This window comes from Myotis yumanensis, unplaced genomic scaffold (genome assembly GCF_028538775.1).
Source record: "Myotis yumanensis isolate MYYU_CA2020_CCGP unplaced genomic scaffold, mMyoYum1.0.hap1 SCAF_14, whole genome shotgun sequence".
In the NCBI taxonomy this organism is placed as follows: domain Eukaryota; kingdom Metazoa; phylum Chordata; class Mammalia; order Chiroptera; family Vespertilionidae; genus Myotis; species Myotis yumanensis.
This window is the reverse complement of record NW_027223765.1, coordinates 37,049,370-37,074,385: the sequence shown is the minus strand read 5'-3', so window position 1 is coordinate 37,074,385 and position 25,016 is coordinate 37,049,370. Positions and strand designations below refer to the sequence as shown.

At 55.0% G+C, this 25,016-nt stretch overlaps 1 protein-coding gene across 3 annotated transcripts in view; it reads right to left on the bottom strand.

Annotated features, from left to right (window-relative positions):
* Window positions 1-6,970: 6,970 nt before the first annotated feature.
* SSUH2 (ssu-2 homolog) overlaps window positions 6,971-25,016 on the bottom strand; it is a 36,993-nt gene continuing 18,947 nt past the window's right edge. Inside the window, exons 2-12 of one of the 3 annotated variants that reach the window (XM_070391543.1) lie at window positions 23,156-23,254; window positions 22,740-22,821; window positions 21,300-21,432; window positions 20,291-20,351; window positions 19,146-19,270; window positions 18,171-18,233; window positions 16,464-16,549; window positions 15,142-15,234; window positions 14,515-14,620; window positions 12,090-12,200; window positions 6,971-9,165 (exon numbers count right to left, since the gene is read on the bottom strand). In XM_070391543.1, the coding sequence (XP_070247644.1) occupies window positions 9,019-9,165; window positions 12,090-12,200; window positions 14,515-14,620; window positions 15,142-15,234; window positions 16,464-16,549; window positions 18,171-18,233; window positions 19,146-19,270; window positions 20,291-20,351; window positions 21,300-21,432; window positions 22,740-22,821; window positions 23,156-23,254 (1,106 nt within the window). In that variant the 3' untranslated portion in view covers window positions 6,971-9,018. The remainder of the gene's footprint in view (window positions 9,166-12,089; window positions 12,201-14,514; window positions 14,621-15,141; window positions 15,235-16,463; window positions 16,550-18,170; window positions 18,234-19,145; window positions 19,271-20,290; window positions 20,352-21,299; window positions 21,433-22,739; window positions 22,822-23,155; window positions 23,255-25,016) is intronic. The other 2 variants (XM_070391544.1, XM_070391545.1) reach the window with 2 other exon arrangements.

Genomic DNA, 25,016 nt, shown 5'->3' with positions numbered 1-25,016 from the left:
AGCCAAGGCAAGGTGCAAGTGCAAAGTAGTGGGAAAATATCCCCAACATCACCCCCTTCTTCCTTCTGATGCCCTGACCAGACATAAAGGGAAGCTCCTCATTGGCTGAACCCAAAGGGAAACTCCTCATTGGCCAGTCCCAAAGGGAAGTTCCTCATTGGCCAAACCCAAAGGGAAGGTCCTCATTGGCCAAACCCAAAGGGAAGTTCCTCATAGGCCAAACCCAAAGGGAAGTTCCTCATTGGCCAAACCCAAAGGGAAGGTCCTCATTGGCCAAACCCAAAGGGAAGTTCCTCATTGGCCAAACCCAAAGGGAAGCTCCTCATTGGCCAAACCCAAAGGGAAGTTCCTCATTGGCCAAACCCAAAGGGAAGCTCCTCATTGGCCAAACCCAAAGGGAAGCTCCTCATTGGCTGAACCCAAAGAGAAGTTCCTCATTGGCCAAACCCAAAGGGAAGCTCCTCATTGGCCAAACCCAAAGAGGAGCTCCTCATTGGCTGAACCCAAAGAGAAGTTCCTCCACTGGCCAAATGCAAAGGAAGCCAAAAGGCAAGACAGCCCGTGCAGGATGGCTTCCCAGGGCTAGAGGGCAAATAGAAGAGGCTCTGCCCATCAGGAATTTGGGGATTTCTTACTAATGTCTCCTGGCAATGAGTGTGCACATCCTCAGAGAAAGCTCGCATCCCCCAGCGCCCTGAATCCCCTTGAAGAGCCCCCAGTCAGCATGTTGGCCTCCTTAGGCCTTCTCACCAGTGTCACTCTCTTCCCTCCCTCCTGCCCTCAGCACAGAGTGCTCAGCCTTTGAACCTGTCACTCCCTCCCCAACTACAAACTCCCCTCCGCAGTTTTGCAGAGCCACTCAGCAAGCATCTGCCCTCTGTCCCAAGGGGGCATCACAGCACTTGCTCCCCAACAGCACCCCCCGCCACCCCCAGAGGAGGGCTAATCATTTTCTCACTCATTTCACATTCCGTCATCTGTGCTGCTCAGCTCAAGCTCATTATTAGCTGTAAAGCCTTACTCAGAGAGTGCTGCAAAAAAGTATTTTTCCCTATTTGATCTGGATAAACACGTGTCTGCCAATGCAAACCCCAGCCCTTCATGGATCATTTGCTGCGTCTACAGCTCCACGCTCCCGGGCAAAGCTAAGGAGGCTTTTCTGCCGCTGTATGAGCAGCCCTGGGTAGATCTTCCTGAAAACTCTCTCTGAGTCAAGCTGGAGGAATGAGAAAAAGAAGCAGATGCTTTGAGCCAGGAGGACGTTAGTGTTTGCACAGTCAGATCTGGACTGTTCACTGCGAGAGTCTAGGTTGCCTTGTGCCCAGCAACAACCAGCGACCCAGAGCCGTCTGCCGACCTCTGCCTGCAGCGGGCAGGGCCAGATCACACTGGCTGCCCAGCCCAGCCCAGCCGTGCTTGTGGCTCTCTGAGTGAAGGGGCTGCACGCTGACGCCTGAAGCAATTGACCTTTTATCTTCTGGAACCATCTCCTTGCTTTGAGGCAGAGCGGTCACCGGTGGACGGTGTGGGCTGCAGGAGTGAAGGAAAGTCGGGAGCCTGACGCCCCTGCCCAGCCTCAGCCTCAACTCAGGAGGTGTAGACAGAGTGTCGCCAGCCTAGCCCTGCATCCTCAGAGGGAGTGCCCCAGCCGGGGTTTCTCAAGTTCACGTGTGACACTGAGTAGGTCCAAGCTTACTGTGCCAGGATGCAGAGGTCGGCTGCGGGATGCCCTGCGTCCAGAATGGGCAGAAATGCTGCCCTGGTCCTGGCGGGTTTGCTGCCTACACTCCCCTCCCCTTCTGGGAACAGCACCCAGCTTTTCATCAGCTCATTTCATCACCCAGGCCACAGGGATTGGCTCTAGGCTAGCCCAAGGCCGGCCGTTTGGCCCACTGAGTCTCAGTTCTGGAACTTTTTCTAGAACAAGCGGGAAGTCCATGTCCTCCTGGCTATAAGAGTTGCTGAGAGGGGCCGTGTAAGCCTGGAACTGAGGTGGAGAGCTTGCCATCAACAGGACAAGAGGTAGAAAGAAACAGGTTCCTAAAGGCTGAGAGTGTGCAATTCTGCCTGCCTGGCTTCTGTTTCAACATTTTTCAAATGAGAAAAGGAATTCCAACTTTCTCTTTGATCTAGAGTGGATACCAAGTGAGGGCAAAACAAACCCAGTAAAACATAATAATAATAATAGTAGTAGTAGTATCCTTTAGTGAGCATTAACTCTGTGCCCAGCATTATCTCACTTAAGTCCCAAATGACTCTCCAAGACAGAAGTAACAGGCATAATAATAATTGCTGACATCAGGTTAACACTAATAATCATTATCGAGTGCCCTGTGCGTGCCTGGCCCTGTTCTCAGGGCTCCCCAGGCACTTCATACTCCAGTCCTCACAGGAGCTGCAGGAGTAGTCGCTACTGCAGTCCCACTCTGCAGATGGGCAGACTGAGGTCACAGAGATGGATAAATCCAGGTGGATTTCAAAGCACACGGCTGGGGTCTATTCAAATGCCAAGATGATTTTACAACTTATCGTTTATATGCTGTGAGTGTGTACACTACTTGTGTCTTATCTTGTGTGGTATGTAAGTAACTCCACTCCCATGAATGATTGGCAGGGAGAAGGATCACACAGGGCTCTGTCAGTCGCCTTGCCCTCGGCAGCGACACAAACAGGAAGCCGTGGCTAGGACCCTCACCTGCGCTCCAGAATGAAGCTGCTCCTGCTCTCAGGGGGGCTGACAAGGTGGCCTAGGCCCACCCGCCTGGACAAGAGGCCCAGCAGCGTTGGCAACAGAGAATGTTGAGCCCAAGAAGAACCAGGCTTTCCACTCAGCAGCTGCTGGGCCGGGGCCTCCCAAGAACCACAGTGGTTCCCAGCTGCTGGTAGGCAGGCAGGCAGCTCCTCTGCCCACCCAGCCTGGGCAGGTCACTGTCAGCTGGTCTGCACACTTGTCCCCTTGAGTCCCTGGGTGACCCCCTCTTACACACACACACACACACACACACACACACACGTAAGCACGTAAGCACGCCGTCTATACCAGCACACAAAATACCAGCTCTTCCACAAAATACTGACTTCTGCGCATGGGCCACGAAGTTTCAATCACACTGTACATGCGCGCCTGCACGTGCTATTTTGTTGAAGAGCCACACTCAAGGGGCCAAAGAGCCACATGTGGCTCTCGAGCCGCGGTTTGCCCACAATGGACCTAGACCATTACTTCTAGTTTGGCATCTCAAGCCTGGCTTTCTTTTTTTTTTTTTTAATATATTTTATTGATTTTTTAACAGAGAGGAAGGGAGAGCGATAGGGAGTTAGAAACATCGATGAGAGAGAAACATCGATCAGCTGCCTCCTGCACACTCCCTACTGGGGATGTTCCTGCAACCAAGGTACATGCCCTTGACCGGAATCGAACCTGGGATCCTTGAGTCTGTAGGCCAGCGCTCTATCCACTGAGCCAAACCGGTTAGGGCTCAAGCCTGGCTTTCTAAATGTCACTATTGTTTCCCGTGCGACCTTAGGATAAACCAGTTTTAACTGGAGTCTCTGAACAATAGAAGACAAACTAAAAGCATCTCTGAAGAAGCTTTTTGGAGCTGATGTCACTGCAAGGGACCCCATCGCCCAGGCCTGCTGGGAATGAGACCCTCATGGAGTTCTGATTTCACCCACAAGGAACGCACTGAGGTTTCATGTGCGGACGCCTGCTGCCCTCTGGTGGACAGAGTAGAAAGTAGCAGGAAGCCTTGTAAAACGATGTTCCCACTTCTTCCCAATGAGAAGAATAGTTTTGCTTTAGTCTGCAAAGCGCTTTCAGTCTGTGTCTTATGTGAGGCTTCAGACAACCCAGCAAGGTAGGCCGGGCAGGAGTGATGCCCAGGCCAGGCTACCCTCGCTGCACAGATGCAGAAACGGAGATTTAGAGAAGGTGAGCCCACGGGGAGCCAAGAACTGAAACACAAGGCTGAGGGCTCTGACTCCAAATGCCAACCTCCACTTCTGATTATGCGTAAGAATCATCTGGGGCATTGGTTAGGGTTACGTAACCTCAGGCACCCGTGCCCTGGGTATCGTATCGGGGTGGGGCTGGAGTCTGTGTGTCCGAGGGCTGCCTTTGGAACCTCGGCCTGCATCCGGTGGCCTCGGAGTCTCGGCCTCCATGCTCTGGGGCTGCTTGGGCTGTCATGACAGAAGACCACAGACGTGGTGGCTTACAAACGAGAAATTTCTGTCCCCCAGTCTGGAGGCCGGAAGTCCAAGATCAAGGCACCCTGCAGACTTGGTGAATGGTGTGGGGCCGAGTCTCAGCTCACCGACGGCCATCTCCTCACCAGACCCTCACACCGAGGGAGCTCTCTGGGGTCCCATTCATAAGGGCACTGGTCCCACTTAGGAGGGCTCTGCTCTCATGACCTAAGCACCTCCCAGAGGCCCCACCTCCTAATGTCATCACATCAGGGGCTAGAATATGAACGTACATTTTGGGGGACACGACGTTCAGTCTGTAACACCCTCCTTCCCCAAATGCTGAGTCTGATATCTTCCTCCCAACGTCTGCCCCTCCCTGGGTCCCCTCACCTACCACAGCTCAGCTCTCTCGTGAACTCATGTGCCATGCGCACCACATACGCTGTCACTTCGTCGCCCACAATCCTAGCAGCCATCGCTCCCGTTCACAGGTGAGTCTCCGGGCACGCTGCCATTGAGCTAGGATGTCACCCCAGACTGTGGCCACGGAGGCCACACCGTGTGGCTTTGTACCAGGCTGCACCGTCTCCCCCACAGAGTGTCCTAGACCCCTTAGTCCTGCCTGACTGTCCACTCACAGAACAGAAACTGTCACTAAACCGACAGTGACTAACTTTGGCTTAAAGACTAACCAGCTCCTCATGCCCAGGCCACACCTTTCTTTTAGCTGGAAACTTCAGTTCCGCCAGCTGGGGGGGCAAAGCCAGGAAACACCCAGACTCGAACATGCAGACAGGTGGCAACACCCCCCCTCACTGGGGACCGGGGTAGAGGGAGAGAACCCCAAATCTGGATGCTCCAGGGCCCTTCTGCTCCAGACAGAGTACAGGAAGAATACCCAGAGTAACCCAACACATTTCTACAGTGCCTTCTTCACTCTGAGAAACACTCCATCAGAAAATAAGGTCATGTCAAAGGCTTAACTCAAAAGGGAGGAAGGAAGGAAGGAAGGAAGGAAGGAAGGAAGGAAGGAAGGAAGGAAGGAAGGAAGGAAGGAAGAAAGGGAAGTAGGGAGGGAGGGAGGGAGGGAGGGAGGGAGGGAGGAAGGAAGGAGGGAGGGAGGGAGGGACAGCCTTCCCAGGTGCTGAGCTCCTACTGACTCTGAGCCCGCACCTGATCTCCTTTGATCTTTTCTACCCTGCAAAGCAAGCAGGGTCAGCCCATTCTCTCACAGATGGAGAAACTGAGGCTCAGTGAGGTTACCAGAACTGCCCGGGGTCACACAGCTGGGCATCAGCAAGGCCGGCATTGGAGCCAGAGTACACATGCTGTCCACTCCATGCTCTTCCCACAGGCCCCGACCATTAAATAGAAGCAAAAAGAGATTGGGATTCTGAGCACAAGCCGTCAGGGCCAAGAAGTGGCATCTAGAGGGTTCTTCCCTGCTGGGAAACATAATTCCACTTGGGGTGTTTGTCTCAACCATGAAAAAAAAACAGTTCTCTCCTCACCCTTCGTGGCAAGGGCTGCATGTGAACTAGAAAGGAAAGCCGGCCGTGGTGAGACAAGCCGAGTGCGTGCTGCAGGCTGGAGTGTTGGGAATACCAACAATGAGGGGGGCCCGGAAAGGGGGGAAATGGGGAGGAAGTCCTCCTGCCTTCTGAGTAGTGATGCTCCCCACCTGGCAAGCACACACATACCCCATGTACACACAGATATACACACACACACCATGCATGCACACCATGCACACACACACATATACAAACATACATATGCACACACACACACACCGTGGATGCACAAATGTGCGCACATATGCACATACACAAGCAGTGCACACACTGTGCACGCATGTACATGTGCATGCACACATGTGCACGCATATACACATATTCACCATGTGTGCGTAAGCATGTACACACACATTTACAGTGTGCATGCACACATGCCATGCACACACATATACACACATGCACATACATACATACACTTGTAGCCGTCACCACCAACTTGGGCCTGAGGCATTCTCATGTTGTAAAGCTCCCCAATTCCCCGTGACTCCTTCCTTCTCCTCTGCATACGTGCTGCCCTGTGGCCTCCGGGCAGAGACGTCAGCCCTCTGTGAACCACTAAGCCCAGCATGACTCTGGCGCCCAGGGGACAGCCAGCGACTGTTCAGCAGGGCGACAAAGAAAAAGCGAGCACTTGCATCTGATGTTCTAAAACAAAGTCGAATTGGGGGCAGAGCCACATCCGTGGTGGCCAGTTTTGGGGTGAGGGCTGCCCTCGTGCGCTCTCTCTACCCCCCACAACATTGGCTGGGTCTGGGCTACACAGTCAGAGCCAGCTCAGTCCTAGGATAGGGGAGGCAGCAATAGCAGGTAAGTCATATCCCGGCTGCAGCAAAGGCATAAAGCAGAGAACACGGAGGGGCACACACACTGGTTATGCACCAGAGGACCCGGATCCGCTGGGACTTGGCCGGGACCGTGGGGACTGAGGGGCCTGTGGCTGTGGCTCCCGGGGCCTCCATTGGAACAGCGTCCCTTTGGACCCACTCATTCCCGCTAGATTTTCTCATTGGGTCACAGGCCAACAGTGTTTACGACCCGCTGGGCCTCAACCGTAGCATGGTCCCTATTTATCCTGAAATGACATGCATGTATCATTTGCATGTGATATACTGTGACATAATGTACCATTTACACACCATTTTTTAAAAAGGCAATGGAATGCCCGAAGTGAACGATAAAGGAGAAGAGAGAAGGCGATTTTCAACATGTGTATTTCAGTCTGTGGGTGCACAGGCACAGGCGCAGCGCATGGGACGCCCGTGACGGCATCAGCTACAGGTGTGGACTGAAGGGCAGGGAGAGGATCAGAAGCCATTTCATACGAGACAGGAAAACCAAAGAGGTTGGTTCTACATAAACATCGCCTTGTGTTCAGGGGTGATTGATGAGAGTCTGTCTGACCAAGTTCGGCACGAATGTCGTGGGATTTCTGCAAGTCCTGTGAGACGTGGAGAGGTGCTTCATCATGGGAAGTCCCCGGCCCGGGGACATCAGCTCTCCTGGACTCCAGCCACCAGGCGCCAACAGTGTCACTTCTAATCATGACAGCCGTCCCCTCCATTTGTACAGGCCCCTTGGGGCACAAGCACCCCCTCTGAGACCAGGAAGGTGAGGTGGGGACACCAGGGAAGGGGGGCTGGCCTCCATGTCGGCCGGAGCCAGAACCTCCAGGCGGAGCACACAGAGCTTTCGGGTTTCCAGGGAAGAGGAAGTGGGAAGCCTGGGGGAACCCTCCCTGTCTCCCCTGCCACCACCAGGCTCTGTCCCCACAGTCCAGAGTGTACCCCCAACCTAAGGGAGCACCTATTCCTGCCCTTGACCTCCCTCACATGCAGAGCCTGTGGCACTGGCTGGGGGCAGCATCTGGTCCTGGAAGGTTTGCTGGGCTCTGGGGTCAGATCAACTTTCCCTTGTTGCCTCCCTGCAGCCCTCCCCTGAGCCCTCTCCTCCTGTTAGCCAGCCCCCCAGCCCCTCAGCCCCCAGAGTACAGGAAACAGCGACACCCTGAGCAGAAGACTGGGAGCCAGGCCGGGAGTGGCGGGTGAGAAGGCAGTGCTCATTTGCCTATCACTGGAGGATGATGCCCTGGGAATGGCCTCTCCAACCAGGCCTGCTGGGTCCACGTCCTCCCACCCCAATGGGGGACAAGGGCTGAGGACAGGAGCTTGCAATCCCCTTCCAAGTCAGGGGCAGGTGTGGTAACATGACAGGGACCTCTGGTTACCCACAGCCAGGTGCACAGTGGCCTGCCCAGCCCCCACACCCTTCCAAAGCCGACTGGGCTTTCAGTGTGCAGGGCACCCCTCTACCCACCCCGCCTGCTGCACCAGCTGGGAGCTCCTGCACGTGACTGGGTGCACATGTGCCGCTCAGTGGACGGGTTCTAAAGTCAGCATGTGACGTAAGAACCTGCATGTATCCAAAAATGACTCTCCCAAATCTGCCCCCGCAGAGGCACATGTTAGAGATCAGCATGTAGACCCTCGGTCCATCCAACACAGCAGGTTTGTTCTCCCTTTTGGGAACAGACTTTCTTCCGTCGGGGCACCGAGCCTTACAGCAGCCATATTGTGAGGAAGCCCAGGCTGCACAGAGTGGCCACATGTAGGTGCTCCAGCTGACAGCCCAGTGAAGGTCCCAGCCAACAGCCACGTCAACCACCAGATCTCTGGTGACCAGCCTTCAGGTGACTTCAGCCCCCTGCCCTTGAGCCATCGCAGCCTTCAAGTCTTGCAGGTGAGGCCCCAGACACCATGCAGCAGAGATAAACCATCCCCATGATGACCATGTCTGAACTCCTGCCCCACAGATGGGAAGTAAAGTTCTAGGATATAAAGGTACTTTGTGCCTAAGTGCACTCCTTGGTGTGCATGCAGGGGCAGCCGATTCGTGTGCATCTTTAAACATGTCAGTGACACTCAGCTTGGCAAAGGCTCGCCCTAGAAGAGGAATGCATGACCCAGGGAGAAGCAAAAGCAAACCCCACACGCAGTCAGGCATTGCCTTCGCTTTGTTTGTCCGAAAGGATTGTGTGGAGTTGAATTCTTGCAGGTTAAACGCAGGATGGAGTCCACCAGAAGAGTTCCGGAACGACCTGTGCTTGGCAGATGGTAAGGTGAATTTTCTAGGATAGACACGCCAGCGTTGGTAAGCGACTGTCCAATGAAGCCAATGATGCGTGAGCTCAGAGCCTCGGTGGCCCTCCCTGGTGAGTGGCGGGCGGAGGGGAGAGCCAAGCCGAGCCGGGTCAGATGATGGTGCAGCTGCAGCAGTACCGCTCAGGGTAGTCCGCCACATACACTCTGTGGTCGGTGCCGTAGATGTAGTAGACGTTGTTCTTCCCCTGGTACCAGTAATGCACTTCTGTGAGGGGGACCAGCTCGATGGTCTGGCGCTGAGGAAACAATTGGCCGGGAAAAACCTCAGTGTCCTGCCCAAGAGCTGTCGGGGGCTCCCTACCACCTGCGGGCTGCAGTCCTTGCTCTGGAGTCGGCATTTTGGCAGAAATCTGCCTTTCTAGCTGTATCTCCCACTACATTCCTGCATCAACGCTAAGCTCAGGCCCAAACCGAACCCTCTGACTCTAGGTTCCATGCAGTGGAGGCACAGGCATCCCCGAGGAGGAATGGGATGCACGGAGAGTCACTGCCGAATGGGACATCTTCCAGGACATTAATTTCAGATGGGAGGGGGGGGGTACCAGGGGGGGGGGGGGGAGAAAAGTACAGGATAAAATCATTTTAAACATTTTTATATTACAACAGCCATGGACAGATTAGGGAGTGGATTATACAATTTGAATTGCATTTCAAGATAAACATTGACACCAAAGAAACTCCAAAGTTTGGTAGGCTGTTTCAGGCTATTTTCTCAGACCCCGCCCTCTCTTACCATGGTTTTGCATCGACCCTCCTTTGAGAAAAGTCTCAAATATTCCCCTCCTTTTACAAATGGGGGAACTGAGGCCCACGGGCTCATGGGATTTCCGGTTTGGAAGATCTGAGGTCAAGCCCCATCTCCTCGCCATAGCTGGACCTGTTCACGCTCACATCTCTCCACAGCATCCTCCTCTACCTAGAGCCTGGGACACTCCCTCCGACAGCGTGGCCCTAAAGCCCCTCATTCTCTGGCCCCCTCTCTGATCAGTGACTCAACAACCTTCTGAAATGGAGGGGTCCTGAATGGGACAAGCCACCGCCCCGGGTGAGGACGCTGGCCTCCCTCTGGGGACCCACCCCCATTAGCTTCTGGGGCTGTTTTGTTATGACAACTGCAGATGCGGCTGACCCAGCACCGTCACCCCTGGTCATTGAAGCGAAGCATTCCTGGGGACATCCTGCGGGCCAGGCTTTATGTCAGAACCCCTAAGTCCTTCCGCACTGGCTCTTCCCCTGCCCAACACTCAGTTTTGGGATCTCAAACCCAGAGGGAGGTGGCATGGCTGGCCCAGGATCAGGCCCTACTACTTCCCCTCCTTAAGAGCCCAAGTCCTGTTGCCATAGGTGGTGGTTCTCAAACTTCCTAATGCCTTGACCCTTTAATACAGTTCCTCATGTTGTGGTGACCCCCAATTTCATTGTTACAAATTGAGCATAATTAAAGCATAGTGATTAATCACAAAAACAATATGTAATTATATATGTGTTTTCCGATGGTCTTAGGCAACCCCTGTGAAAGGGTCGTTCGACCCCCAAAGGGATCGCGACCTACAGGCTGAGAACTGCTGTTTTAGGTGGTGGTTCAGGGCCCTGGGGAAAGGGTGAAACAGACTGGGCGGGGGGGGCGGGGGGAGGGATTGAGAAAATGCTCCCTACGACACTGGGAGTAAGCTGAGGGGAGGCATGACATTGAGGCAGAAGGGGATCAGAGTCAGGGTGTGCGTTTTCCACGAAGCTTTCTGTGGGATCTCACACTTCCTTTATCTGGGCCTCAGTTTCCTCATCTGTGAAATGGGAATAAAACTTATCTGTCACAGAGTTGCTCAGACGACCAAATGAGACTGTGAGACTGAGATTTCTCCATGTGCCAGAAGCTGGTCTCCAACTGATAACTTTGGGAAAAAAAGACCTCCCTTGACATTTTGGTACAGAAGGTTATTCACGGTGGCCAAGACATGGAGATGACCAATGTGTCCTCTGGTAGATGATTGGATAAAGAAGATGGTACATGTACACGAAGTACTACTCAGCCATAAGAAAAGATGGAATACTGCCATTTGCGACAACATGGATAGATCTTGAGAACATCATGATAAGTGTAAAAGTCAAGAGCCACATGATTTCACTCATATGTGGAATATAAAACTGAAATCAACAAATAAAAAACTCACAGACAAAAACAACAGTATGGTGATGATCAGAGGGGAAGGGGGAGGGGGAGGTTGAAGAGGGTAAAGGTGATCAAATACATGGTGATGGAAGGAGACTAGACTGGGTGGTGAGCATACAATGCAATCAATATACAGATGTATTTAGAATTGTACACTGGAAACCTAGATAACCTTATTAACGAGTCATTCCAATAAATTTAATACAATTTTAAAAAAAGAAAAAGAAAGTTGTCTCATCCTTACAAACCTCCATGAGGCCATTTTAGCATTTCTTTTTCCACAGGTGAGAAACTCAACTTCAAAGAGGAGTAGGTGGCAATGGCCAGGTTAGGATGCAAAAGAACCAGGATCTGAGCACACTCTGCAAGACTCAGGCCCCCCTGACAAACCCCTTCACAGAACTGGCGCTGGGCATTCCCTGTCCAAACCCCCACCCACCCTCCAGCAGCTTCCAGCCAGCTGCCTCAAAAGCTGCTCCTGGGGACACGCCGGGCACCACTGCCACCTAGTGGCCACTAGGATACAGCACCAAGGCAACCCTAGCCCCGGCCGCCACCCCTGCCCCAGGAGGCTTGGGGAAGACAGGCTGGGACTTGGGAAATGCCCTGAGGGGCAGGGCACTGGGTTCCCACCCTGCCTACCACTCTGGATTTGAGATTTCCCTTCCCCTCTGAATATCGGGCAGGTTTGGATCAAAATCACACTGAGCCACATCCTGCTTGAAACCCTGCAATAGCTTCCTGTCAGGATAACAATCCAAACCTGTCACCATGGACTGTGTGTCCTGTCCCGCTCGCTGCCCCCTGCCACACTGGCCCCATCTCAGTCCCCAGTCCACCTCGTGTTCCTCAGACTGGGACTCCCCTGCCACCCTCCCTCCCTGCCTTCTCAGGAAGGAGCCCCAGGCAGAGGGAACATCCCTTTCCTCCCTTATGGGACCCGGGAGCCCCCGCCTGGCCCCAGAAGCAGCCCCGGCCCCGCCCGCTCACCTGCTGAAGGATGCGGGCTCTGGAGGCCAGGGTGGCGGCGCTGTGCTGGGCAATGCCCCTCTGGGAGGCCAGCGAGATCTCCCGCAGCGGGAAGTCCGCCAGGGGGTACACCTGAGGAGAGACGCACCGCCTCGCTGCTCTGACCAAGTGCCAGCACCTGGAGCCCTGGCAATGGACTTCAGGTGGACGGGAGCGAGCCCAATTGGGAAGGGCCCGAGGGAGGCCAGGCAGCAAGGGGTGGGGTGGCTAAAGCCTGCGGACCCTTGAGGACCCACATTCTGTTGGGAATGCCACCGACAGGGAGCTGTAGACACAGTACTCCTCGCCGCAGCCCGCTGGTTCCCAGCAAGCCCCTGAGGCTGCCTGAGGCGGGGCGTGCCGTTCCTAGGGCAGTGGTTCTCAACCTCGGCTGCACATTAGAATCACCTGGGAATCTTTTCGAAATCCTGATTTCTGGGCCTCATCCTCCGGAAATTCTGTTTCTTTGTTATGGGGTGGGGCCACAACATTAGTAACAAAGAAACAGAATTTCCAGAGGATGAGGCCCAGAAATCAGGATTTTAAAAAGATTCCCAGGTGATTCTAATGTGCAGCCAAGGTTGAGAACCACTGTCCTAGAGGGATGGCGCCTGCCAGGAGCCTGAAGGAAGGGCAGCGATGAGGCAGAGAAAGAGGCTGAGAAATACTGCTCAGCCCTCGAAAGAAGGAAGACCTGGCATTTCCACCTTGAGGGGATTGTGCCAAGTGAAGTCAGACAGAAAGACAAATACCGTATGTTCTCACTTGTATGTGGAATCTAATGAGCAAAGCGACCAAACTCATAGATACAGAGGACAGATTGATGGTTGCCAGAGGCGGGTGAGGGGTGGAGGAAGGGGATGAGGGGAGGTCAAGAGACACAAACTTCGGGTTATAAAATGAGTCCCAGGGATGTAATGAACTGTGTAGTAAATAATGTAGTAAATGACTACATTACTACAAACAATGTAATGACTGTAGTAAATAATGCTGCGTTGGATATATGAAAGTTGCTGAGAGAACAGATCTTAAAAGTTCTCGTTACAAGACAAAGATATTATGTAACTATGTATAGTGACCGATGTTAACTAGACTTCTCGATGTTAACTAGACTTCTCGTGGCGATCATTTCACAATATGTACTTGTATCCAATCATTGTGTTGAACACCTAAAAGCTAATCTAATGATATATGTCAATTATATCTCAATTTTCAAAAATGCATATGGCAGAGTGAGAGAAGCCAATCTAAAAAGGTCGCAATACTGTAAAGAAGGGAGAAACAAAGAGAGAAAGAAAGAAGAAATAAAAGGAGGCTGAGCACCTGACCCACTCAGAGCAAACAGCACGAGGACCCCGCTCAGGGCCCCCATGCGGCCGAGCTCCTGCCGAGGCCCACAGGAAAGGGCCACGTCGCATATACTGCAGGCTCTGTGGGCCATCGCCCTCTGTCCCAACTACTCGACTCTGCCCTCACAGCACAAAGCCAGCCACAGACAATACCTAAACCAGCCGGCATGGCTATGTTCCAATAAAACTTTATTTATAAACATTATTATTAAACGAGGGCCTGGAGTTTGACAGCCCCTGGCCAACAGGGCCCTCCCTGACCTGGCTGCTGGCACAGCTCGTGTCCTAGCTCCTCACTCCACCTGGCTCTCTGCCCTCCAGCGCCCCTGCCCTGCCGCTCTGCAAGGCCTCTGTGAACTGTTCCCTCTGCCAGACACCCTCGCTCCCACGGCCACCTGATCCACCCCCACTGTCACCTCCCTGTCCCACCCCCCACCCCCGGTGCTGAAACAGCACCTACCCTTCCGGTCTCCTCACCCGGCTGTGTATTTCTCAGTGACCCTTGCTGCCTTCTGACACTGTGGTGCATGTTACCATCGCTCCCTCCCCAGACTATGACATCTACGTGGCAGGGATGTTGCTGGACAGTATCCCCAGCGCCCAGGAGGGGGGGTCCCCAAGGTTGTGGAGAGAGGGAGGAGGAAGAGGGAGGAAGGGAAAAGGGAGGTAGGGCCTGGTATGTGACATTCAAGGAGGCCTGGCCCTGTGGGGTGCCCGAGGCCTCTGGCCTGACCAGGCTGCTCTCTCCTCTCCCAGCCTGACCTTCTAGAGCAGGGGTGGGGCACCTCTTTTCTGCCGAGGGCCATTGGATATTTATAACATCATTCGAGAGCCATACAGAATTACCAACTTAAAAATTAGCCTGCTGTATTAGGGCAAACATTTAACTAACTCACCCCTAATGCCTGGGCAGGGCCAGACCACATGATTTCACGGGCGGTAAAGGGCCCGAGGGCTGGACGTGCCCACCCTGTTCTAAATGAACGCAGTGCTCACAGAGAGCCAGAAGAGCCAGAAGAGGCGACTAGCTTGGCCTGGTGCTTGCAAACCCTCCTTACCGTCGTGTTCTCATCCTTGAAGAGGTTCTCTCCTTTGGCTTTAGCTAGGAGCTGCCCGGGGCAGTTCAGCCGGTGCTCGGACACAAACTCAAACAGGCTGTTCTTCCTGCAGGTGAAGAGCAGGGGGCGGCAAGAACGTGGGTGTGGGATCAGGCAGGCCTGGGCTGCGGGGACCTGGGGAAGGTCTTGACCTCCCTGGGCCCAGCACGTCCAGCTGTGAACTGGGAAACCAGGCAGGTACCCACAGCTCAGCTCATCCTTCCCTGTGCGGGCCTAGCAAAGTGCCCACCAGGAGAATCCTTTAAGGCCTGGAGCCTTCCCCGACCTGGGGATTTAGGACACAGACGGGGGACGCCAGGTGTTGAGAGGCTGCGGCACTAGGAAGTGGTGATGTCGGAATGTGAAGTCGGTCCGTTCTAAAGCCCGCCAGCAGCCCGCCACCCCTGCCGTCTCTTTCCAGGGACCTCTCTCTCCCCTTTCCTGGGAGCTTTAAGCCCTTCCCCACCCTCATACCCCCCACCCCCCATGGGTCCCTGTACTGTGTGCAAAAGTTTCTCTGCAAAACCAGTTCAGGCCACGTGCCCCAGCTACCGCCACAGGGCCACGCACGGAGACACCGCCACGTACCACATGATGACCAGCTGGACAAAGTGCAGCAGCTTCTTTTCCCCCTTGCAGGTGGCACAGGTCTTGTTCCCACTCCCCGAGCACGTGCTGCACCTGAGAGGGACACAGCGTCAGTACCACTCAGACGCTCCTAGGCCCTGGTGGCTGCTGGGGCCCCACCCCAAATCCTTGTTCATGGAGGGGGACTGTTTCTACCTTACCACCATTCAGACCTCTTTCTTCCGGTGGCAGTGCCCCAATTCCCTGTGGAGACCACCCTTCTCCCACCCCGTCTCTAGGGTTCTTGGGCTTGCCCACCCTTCTATGACCAGCTTTGTCCATCTCCCTGGCCACAGTGGCTGATACAAAGATGGGCACATGATCCAGGGAAATGCCATGAGATCCACCCTAGAACTTTTGTGGGGACTTTCAGAAAAGGGACATCCTCTCCTAACGCGGTTACGAAGCATGGAGCTGCTGATGGTCTCCTCTGCCACAACAAGAGACAGCTTGCCTGAGACTAAAGCCATCACAAAGGAAAGCATAGTTCGGAGTAGAGACAGATTCCCTATGAGACTGTTTAAGCACCTGGATCCAGCTGTACCTGAAGCCTTCCCAGAAATCTATTCCTGGACATTTCTGTTCGGTAGGACTATACATTTACGTTTTTGCTGAAGCCAGTTTGGACTGGATTTCTTTCACAAGAAACCTGAGTTTCTTTCCCCATCAAAAACCTTCTATACTAGTCACAGGGGGCAGGTCAACTAAAGCTTCACCATCTGGCTTGTTAGAAGGACGGCCAGGGCCTTAATGAGCTAAAAGTATCTTCAACCAACACAAGTTTGAATGATTTCACTCCTCATGGTTTTCTTTTTTCCCTTTAAAGATTTATAAATACATTAAAGGCCCCGATTTACAAAATGCAATGCCCCGCTATCTGCAAAGCCCTGTGAGCAGAGATGCAACTTTGCTGGTTGTTTAGTCAATCAACCAACCTTCCTGGACTCCTCCATTCACAGGCCCTCAGAAAGTTAAGAATCTCTGCTTCTGCTGCTTCTCTGTGTCTACTCCCCCCGCCCCCAACCTGAGCAGGAACAGGTCTCCTTCCTTCCTTTCCCCTCCTTCCCGCAGCGCCTTGCTCGTTACACCTGACCCATTGCTTGATGAGTTCCAGTCTTGTCTAGAAATATCAGGCCTCCCTCAAGAAAAGCCCATCGCTCCACAGATATGTATCAGCACCTACTATTCACAGAGCCTTGGGACACAGGATGATAAGGCGGACAGGGTGCCTGGTCGCCTTCCAAAAGGGCAGACAGTGAAAAGCCAGGGAGACCTGCTCCTACCTGTGCCTGCCCGACCCCGAGCACAGCTGGCACCTCCCAGGCTGCTTGGCTCTGCGCTTGGCTCCGTTGCAGGAGGGGCACCTCACCTGCGGACACACAGGCATCAGTACCTCTGGCAGCGCAAGGAAGTGGGGCAGAGAGCATCCCAGACATGGTCAAATCCCAGTCTGGTGACTCTGAGCAGCCCCTTCCTCTCCCTGGGCCTCCACCCCTCCCCCCGGAAAATGGGAGGGTGGGACGGAGTGTATCTTAGGACCCCTCCAGAGGCTTTCAGGGGCTCTACATCCTCCATTCCTGGGGCAGCAGCTTCTCCTGCTCCTCACCGAACCCTGCGATCTCTGGGACTGTCCCCTAACCAGGCAGCCATGGCCAGAGGGAGCAGGGAGAGGGCAGGCTGGCCGAGAGAGCTGGTGTTGGACATGGGGTCTCATCTTGGAGAGGCCCCCAGAAGTGACTCAGGCAACGCTCCCAAGGTGGCTCAGAGTGGGCGCCAGGGACACTCCCGGGGGAGCCTGAGAGAGGAGGGGGAGGAGAGGAGGAACAGAGGAGCAAGGGTGGAGAAAAGCACAGAAATGACCTCGGGGAGGTGAACAGCAGGAGTGAAGACACAGCATAGACTGGGCAGGCGTGGCCACAGCTGGCCTCACACGGTGCTCAGGTGGGCAGAGGAGTGAGCACACAGCAGGCGGAAGAAGGGCAGCAACGAGGTGGAGTGGCAGGCGGGCCGAGGGAGGGTGGAGGGAAACACAGCTCAGAGTGACAGTGGTCAGCATGTGCCCAGAGGATTAGGTGTAAATGGGAGAGCTGAGAACACGTGAGGAGCTTGGTCCGACTCCTGGGACCATTAGTAGCCCTGGAAGTGTATGCAAAGAAGACTGATGCCACCAGAGCCTGGCTGTGTGCTTAGGGGCCTGTCTGGGGTGGAATCGTGTCCCACCTCTCCCCCAACCAAAATTTACACCCAACAGAGCCTCAGAATGTGACCTCATTCGGAACTAGTCTTTGCAGACTAATTAGTTAAGAGAGGTCATCCTGGACTAGGTGGGCCCTAATCCAATACCAGTGTCTTTATAAGGAGGCCAGGAGGACAGAGAGACACACAGGGCGATGGCCATGGAGGACGGAGACGGAGATTGGAGGGATGGGGCCACTAGTCAAGGACCCAGGAGTGCCAGCAGCTGCCCAGAGCACAGAGCCTCCAGAAGGGACCGCCCCGCTGACACCCTGATGCTGGGCTTCCAGCCCCCAGGACTGAGAGAGAACAAATGCCTGAGGCACCCAGTTGGTGGTGATCTATTACAGTCGCCCTCTGACACTGGAAGCCCTATGAACGTGACCTTCTCGGCTCCCATCACTCTGTACTACGAGTGCCAGTCACTGTGCCTCCCCCACAGCAGGGGGGCCTTGTGGGAAAGACCCAGGCCTTAGACCTCTTGTTGGGCCTAGTGCTAAGCAGGTACTCAATGAATGCTCATAGGTGGATGAGAAAAAAAGAGCGAAATTAAAATCATAAACCACCAAAGTGGAAAAGGCCAACAGAGACCACCCAATCCAACCTTCCCATTGTACAGGTGGGAAAACGGAGGTCATCCAGGGGGAATGACTTGCCTGGGGGGGGGGGGCACTGTTAGGCCCCCAGCCCAGCCCTCTGCCCCTGGAGAGCTCCTCCGACCACACTACACTTACCATCGGCCACACAAGACTCACCATGCAGGCCCCGTGGCAGCCGCTGCACTTGTAGCGTCCCCGCCCGTGGCACTTGTGGCATTCCTGAGGGAGAAACACTTTCCTTGGATCCAGTTTCTCAGTCACCTGCCGTTTCACCACCTCCACCCCCCCCCCACCCCCGCCCCCGCCCCCGTGTCACCATCCCAAACAGAGGCGCCACCATTCAGAGCCAGAGGGGGAAGATGGCCTTTCCCACTGACCAGGATTCCCAGGGGCTTGAATGCCAAGCCCAGGAGATCCTCAGAGCCCTGCCGGGTCTGTCCTGGGTGCTGTGAAGGGCACTTGCTCTCCCAGTCCCACGTCCTAACTCATGCCCAGGCTGAGCCACAAAGGCCGGGGTCCTTCGCCCACTGAGTGGCGAAGAGGGCTCTGGGAACAGGAGCCGTAAAAATGGACAGCATTTTTGTGAACGGCACCGAGCTAGCTACTGGAATTTAATCGCTGGTGAAAAGAACGGAGCACTCCGTTGAGCTAGCTCTCGGCGTCCTCCACCTCACAGCGCTAGGAACACGCACGGGGCAAACCACAGGCTCGACGCCAGGTCCGCAGCAGAGACAAGACAGGTAATCAGCTGAGACACCACAGGAAGGGTCTCAGCCGTGCTCCTGTCGTGTGTTAGGTTACCCTGGCTTCGTGGCAGATTAAGTGCCTGTGAAACAGGAGGGAAGTTAAATCCTGTTCCCCTACTAACTTCCAGCCGTTTATTGTCAGGCCCACGCGGGTGGGCGGGGGGCGGACAAACACTCCGAGGGTTTAGGAATGCGAATGCTCACTATTTAAAGCTGGAGACAATTTCTGTCAATGGGACCGTTCTTCTGCTGTGTGAACAGACAGCCAAGAAATAAACCAGCAGCCGGGTTGGGGGTTTCCTTTCCAGAAGGCTCATGTTTCAGGAAACCCACAGCCTCTGGGAAACCAGCTCGGGAGAAGCGGGAGTTACAATAATCGTGTTACCTTGACCAGTGACGAGTGAGGGACCTGGAACTTCCTGGTTTCCTCCTGGAACATCGGGGGAACCTGGACCTTGATGTCCCAGAGCTGCGGGGAGGTCCCTCTTCTCGGCCCATCGACTACGTGGTCTGACACAGAAGCGAGCGTCGTAAGACAGCAGACAGCGGCCAGGACAAGCTTTCATTTAGTCACGGAACAGCACGAGCCTTCCCTTGGTGCCAGGCATAGGCTAGGCCCCGGCACTACCAGGAGGGGTAGATACGGCCCCCCTGGAGTTCGTAGTGAAGCTCCCAAGCTTTGGGGTTGAAGGGTCTTGGGTTTGACTCCTGGTTCTTCTACTTCCAAGCTGGGTAACACCAGACACGTTACCTAACCTCTTGACCTTCAAAGGTCTCATCTCTAAAATGGGGATAATTTTTCACTCACCACAGAGGATGGCAGTGACCATTACACAGACGGCATCTACGTGCTAGCACAAGGCCAGCACATGCCGTGGCGCAATACACAAGAGCTATCACCACTATCGTCTCCTCCCCACCGGCTTCTTCCTCTTCTGTTCAAGGGAACAGATACAGCTAAACCCAAGGGTGAGCACTTTGGCCAAGAATCGAATAAAGGGCTCCGAAATCCCAGGCGACTGACTCATTCTGCTGGGGACCAAAGTGGTGGGACAAGAAATGCTGAAAGGCTTCATAAAAGAGGCAACTTGTGAGCTGAGTCTCGAGGGATGAAACAAAGGGGTCAGCAGAGGAAGCAGGTAGGGTGTGGGCTTCCCAGACAGAACCCAGAGCCTCAGCAGGGTCGGCAGGAGGCGGGCTGGCTCAGTGAACGGGGACCTGGGGCAGCCTGGGGGGCAGCAGACGCCCGAGCACACACGCTGCCCGTGCCATCTCCCCCGTGGCAGCACCAGCCTGTGGCCAAAGGCAAATGCAAGGCTTTCTCAGGACCTTCTGCTAACCGCTTTCTGCACAGCAAGCAGTGCTAAGGCCAGCACGGGGAAGTAAGCCTCTGCCATGAAAGCCCTCCCTCTCATTTTACAGGGGACGGGGAAACCGAGGCTCGAGCTGAAGAGCATCTCCTTCCAGGTTAGTGCTCAGAGGAGCTCCTGCCAGACTTGCTCCCAGTGACACTCGTTTCAGACAACTCACTAGTAAAAGGCTGAAACGTCCATTCGCTTATCCTGGACTCGCTGAAAGTCTCCAGTCGATACTGTAGAGAAAAAGACATCATGTCCACCCACACACTCCTGGCCGTAGGAATACGGCACATTGTACAAATAGTGGGGAAACCAGGGGTCACACACCACACAGGGGCTGCCCAGAGCAGGCTGCCACCAGCGACTTCTGTCCCAGCTGCCCCGGCACGTCTGCAGGGAGGTCAGTGGGCCCAGGGAATCTCCCTGACAGGCTCACAACGGGGTGATTTCCGTTCCCCATTTCTTTATACGAGGAATGTTCTATGAGGCAAGTTTTGGAGCAGCAGTTGCCTTCTGACACATGGAGGCCCCTGGAATCCACTGCCCTGAGGGTCCCCCTGGAGGAACTGATCTGCCTGAAGCCATGATCCTCCTTGATCCTCGTCCACAGAATCACACACCGGAAAGGTATCATGGACATCACCTGGCTCCTCCTTTCTCATGTGAGGAAACGGAGACCCAGGGAAGTCAGTGGACTTGCCCAAGGCCACACAGCTACGCAGAGGCCTCTTTCCCCAGATCCCTGCTCTAACCAGTCCCTGCCAGGCCGGCCCCTACCCTGCACACGGCCCCCCAGGCCGGCCCCTACCCTGCACACGGCCCCCCAGGCCGGCCCCTTACCCTGCACAGGGCCCCCAGGCCGGCCCCTACCCTGCACACGGCCCCCAGGCCGGCCCCTACCCTGCACACGGCCCCCCAGGCCGGCCCCTACCCTGCACACGGCCCCCCAGGCCGGCCCCTTACCCTGCACAGGGCCCCCAGGCCGGCCCCTACCCTGCACACGGCCCCCAGGCCGGCCCCTACCCTGCACACGGCCCCCCAGGCCGGCCCCTTACCCTGCACACGGCCCCCCAGGCCGGCCCCTTACCCTGCACACGGCCCCCCAGACTGGCCCCTTACCCCACACACGGCCCCCCAGACCGGCCCCTACCCTGCACATGGCCCCCAGGCCAGCCCCTTACCCGGCACAGCATCTGTTGCTTCATCTGCTGGATGACCAGGTCGCTGGCGGCTGAACGGCCATAGCAGCATTTGGAGCTCACAAAGCTGAGGAGGGCTTCACGCGCCACCTCCTCTGTCACCACAGGGACTCTGCTAGGGATGGAGCAGAGAGGCAGGGGTCTGGGGAGGCCCTCACTGGCCCCCAGGGCGGGAAAGCACTCAGGAGTCCCACGATGGAGGGTGTGTCAGCAAAGGGGTCCGTGGGAACCGATGTCCGGGGGGGAGGGGGGAGAAAGGACAGTAACACTGTGTTAGCTCAAGTGTGAGCTCAGGAGTTGGTTGATACAATCTCAGAAATAAAAATAAAAAAATACTTAAAGATGAATTATGCCATTTTGAGATGAGGAAATAGACAGCCAGAGAAGGCATCACAGCTAAGGAGGTGGGGCTAGTGAGGTCCCTGCCCTCAGGAGCTTGACCTCAACCAGAGGAGCTGTGAGCCCCTTCACGGGAGGACCACAGCCAGGAACCAGTGACGGCCCGACCATAGCTCGTGACTCACTGTGAGCTGGACCAGAGCGTGGCCAGGGGAAGGCAGACCCTCCTCGGCCTGCTCTCTGGACACCTCCCCCTCCTGCTACAAAACTCTCCTGAGGCCCAGCTGTCAGGTCCTCTCCTCCAGGAAGCCCTCCGGCCCCAACCCCTCCAGTGAGCAGGAGCCCTCTCCTCCTTCCTCCCGCTCACATCTTCCTGCGTTTCTCCACAGCAGCCCAGCTCCCGTGGTCAGCCCCTCTCCTGTGCACTGGGTCTCCAGCCCCAGGACCTGGCTGCCTGTGGGAGGCTGCAGGCTGCAAGGCTTGTGCCCCATGCCCTCCTCTTCCCTCCCAACAGGGAGGAGAGGTGGCCAAGGGGAGGCGCTCCAGGCTCCCCCCCTCTCTGGGCACAAAGCTGACCGTAACCTTGGAACTCTGCCCCAGTCCTCGCAAAACAAGGAGGGTGTGGCCTCTCCAGGGAGCAGCCGGCTTTTTCTGGAAAGAGCCAGAGAGTAAATATTTCAGGCTTTGCGGGCCATCTAGTCTGTGTCTCAACCACTTACCTCTGCTGTTGCAGTGGGAACGCAGCAAGTAAAACAGAGGAGAGGGCTGTGTTCCATAAAACTCAATTCACAAAACCAGGCGGTGGGCTGGGTTTGGCCACAGGGCCATAGTTTGCAACTATGGTTTTCAACTCTGGCTTGGTAGCCAAGCAGCCTGCAGAGCATGGCAAATACAGATTCCCAGGCCCCGTTCCTGGAGAATCTGATCCGGGTCTGGATCCTGATGGGCTGTTGGGGTTGAGATCTGTGGCCTCTGAGGCCCCCCAGGGAGAGCTCTTGGGGGGCAAGGGTGATGGAGCAGTTCACCCCCCATGATCCTGTGTGATGGCTCCGGGAGGGTCACCAGGTCACACCTGCAGCTCACCTGTGTTCCAGGAACGAGGACCAGCATGCTTGTTCCTGGGGTCTCCGTGGGGCCTCCAAAGGCGGGAAGAAGATCTGCTGTCCTGGAAGAGAGGGAGGAGTCAGGGCTCGCTCAAAGGAACAGACACCCGTGGTGGAAGCAGGAAAGAGGGGCCGAGTGTGAGGGGGAGCAGACGAAGAGAAGAATGACGGTTCCCAGATCAGCATCATTCTGTCTTAAAGGGTCATGGTCAGGGGATGCTCGCGGACACAGGGCTTGTGCTCATGTCCTCCCATTCCCTCGCAATAGTGACAAGGGCCTTCCCAGGCCCCAGAGGAAAGGGGAGCTACCCCAGCACCGGCCTGTTCCAGAGACGTGCCCCCAACCAGCAGAAGCCCCAGGAAGAGGACAAAGGAACCAAGACCCCACAGACTTACCGCCTCCTTGAAAAAGGCAGTCATAGCTGGGCAGCCTCTCCAGGAGTTCGACCGGGGGCACCAGAGGGCTCTCGGCCTCGAAGCTGAGGTCGGCCACACCTGCAGAGAGATGGGTGGTCCGGAGCCTCAGGGAGGGAGGGGCGTCTACGGCGACTCCCCGGGAAGCTGACAAGTGAGGGCAGGCACATTACTAAGCCTCACCCTAATCAAGCCTGGCTCTCTCTGGCACCCTCAGGAGGCAGAACACATCTGCAGGGTGAGAGGGGTGGGTGGGGGTGGGATAGTCGCAGCAGTAATTATAAGGATGGGAAACCCTTGGGAATGGCAGCTCCTGGTTGAGGGCCACCTGCTCTGTGCCAGTCACCATGACAGGAGCTTTATAAACATTGTCATAGGCCACCACCCTGGAGATACATACTGAGTTACAGATGGTCACGCTTCCTTAAGGCCCCTCTCTCTCTTTAAAACATGGGTCTATGTCTCCTCCCCTTGAACCTGGGCAAGTTCAAGACCAAAGGAACACAATGGAAGCGATGAAGTGACTGCAGCTTCTACTTCTGGCCTCTAGGAGCGTTCCCTCTTGAGCCCTGAGCTGTCATGTAAGAAATCAGACCATGCTACCAGTCAGACCATGTGGAGATGCCCTAAGAATAAATGGAGAGGGCTCAGTGGAGCCCAGCCTTCTAGCCACTTCAGCCAAGCCACCAGGCAAATGAGTGAAGCCATCTGGGACCATCCAGGCCCGACCAAGCTGCCCACTAACTACCACTGCGTGACCTGTTTGGACTACAAGGCTGTGTCACTCCCCTCAACTCCCGCCAACTCCTATGTTGAAACCCTAACTGCCCAGTGGAATGATATCTGCAGATGGGCCTGTGGGAGGTGGTTACATCTAGATGAGATCATGAGGGCAGAGCCCCCAGGATGGGACTAGTGTCCTTACAAAAAGAGAAAGAGACGAGGGTGTTCTCTCTCTGGCATGTGCGCACTCAGTGAGAAGGCAGCTGTCTACAAGCCAGAAGGGAGCCCTCACCAGACGCCAGATCTGCCAGGACCTTGATCTTGGGTTTCCCAGCCTCCAGAACTAAAAGGACTAAATGTTCGTTGCTTAAGCCCCCCAGTCAATGTGTTTTTGTTACAGCAGCCCAAACTAAGACAGACCCTCACCCGTTACACGCAAAGCAGGAGAATCACCCAGCTGGGCCCTGCCCAAAATTTTGACTTGAAAAATAATGAAACATAGTGAAATGGTTGGTTTGAAGACAGTGAGATGTGGAGCAGTTTATTACACAGCTTCCTATGATGGACAGTCTTTGCCCTGGGACTCCCCACAGACATGGGCAAAGAGCCCTGAGCTATCATGTGAGCTGGGCCCACACCATGTTCTGAGGTTCCTTCTGCTCATGCTCCTTCTTCCCACTCTCCTCTTACATGTCTGACCTGCCCTGAGGTCTGAAGGCTGTCCCTGCCCCCATCTGCTCCCTCTCCCCCTTTCCCTTCACAGGTGTCCCCAAAGGACCTCTGGCACATCTAATGACATCTTGGTGTCTGCTTGTTGCATGACCCCAAATGACAGACCATTCCTACCCTGTTCTACCAATGAGAACATGGAGGCTCAGAAAGGTGGTGACTCGCCCAAGATCACACAGCCAGTAGTGATGGAACTGCATTAAGACCATGGTCCATTGGTCTCCAAAGCCCATGTTCTTTCCAAGCACTTTTACGAGGCAGAACCTATAGGAGAATCGCTCACTATAAATCTGCTTATATTTTGCTTATATGTGAAATCTAAAGAACAAAAATCAATAAACAAAATTGAAACAGATTTATAGACACAGAGAACAAATGATGGTTGCCAGAG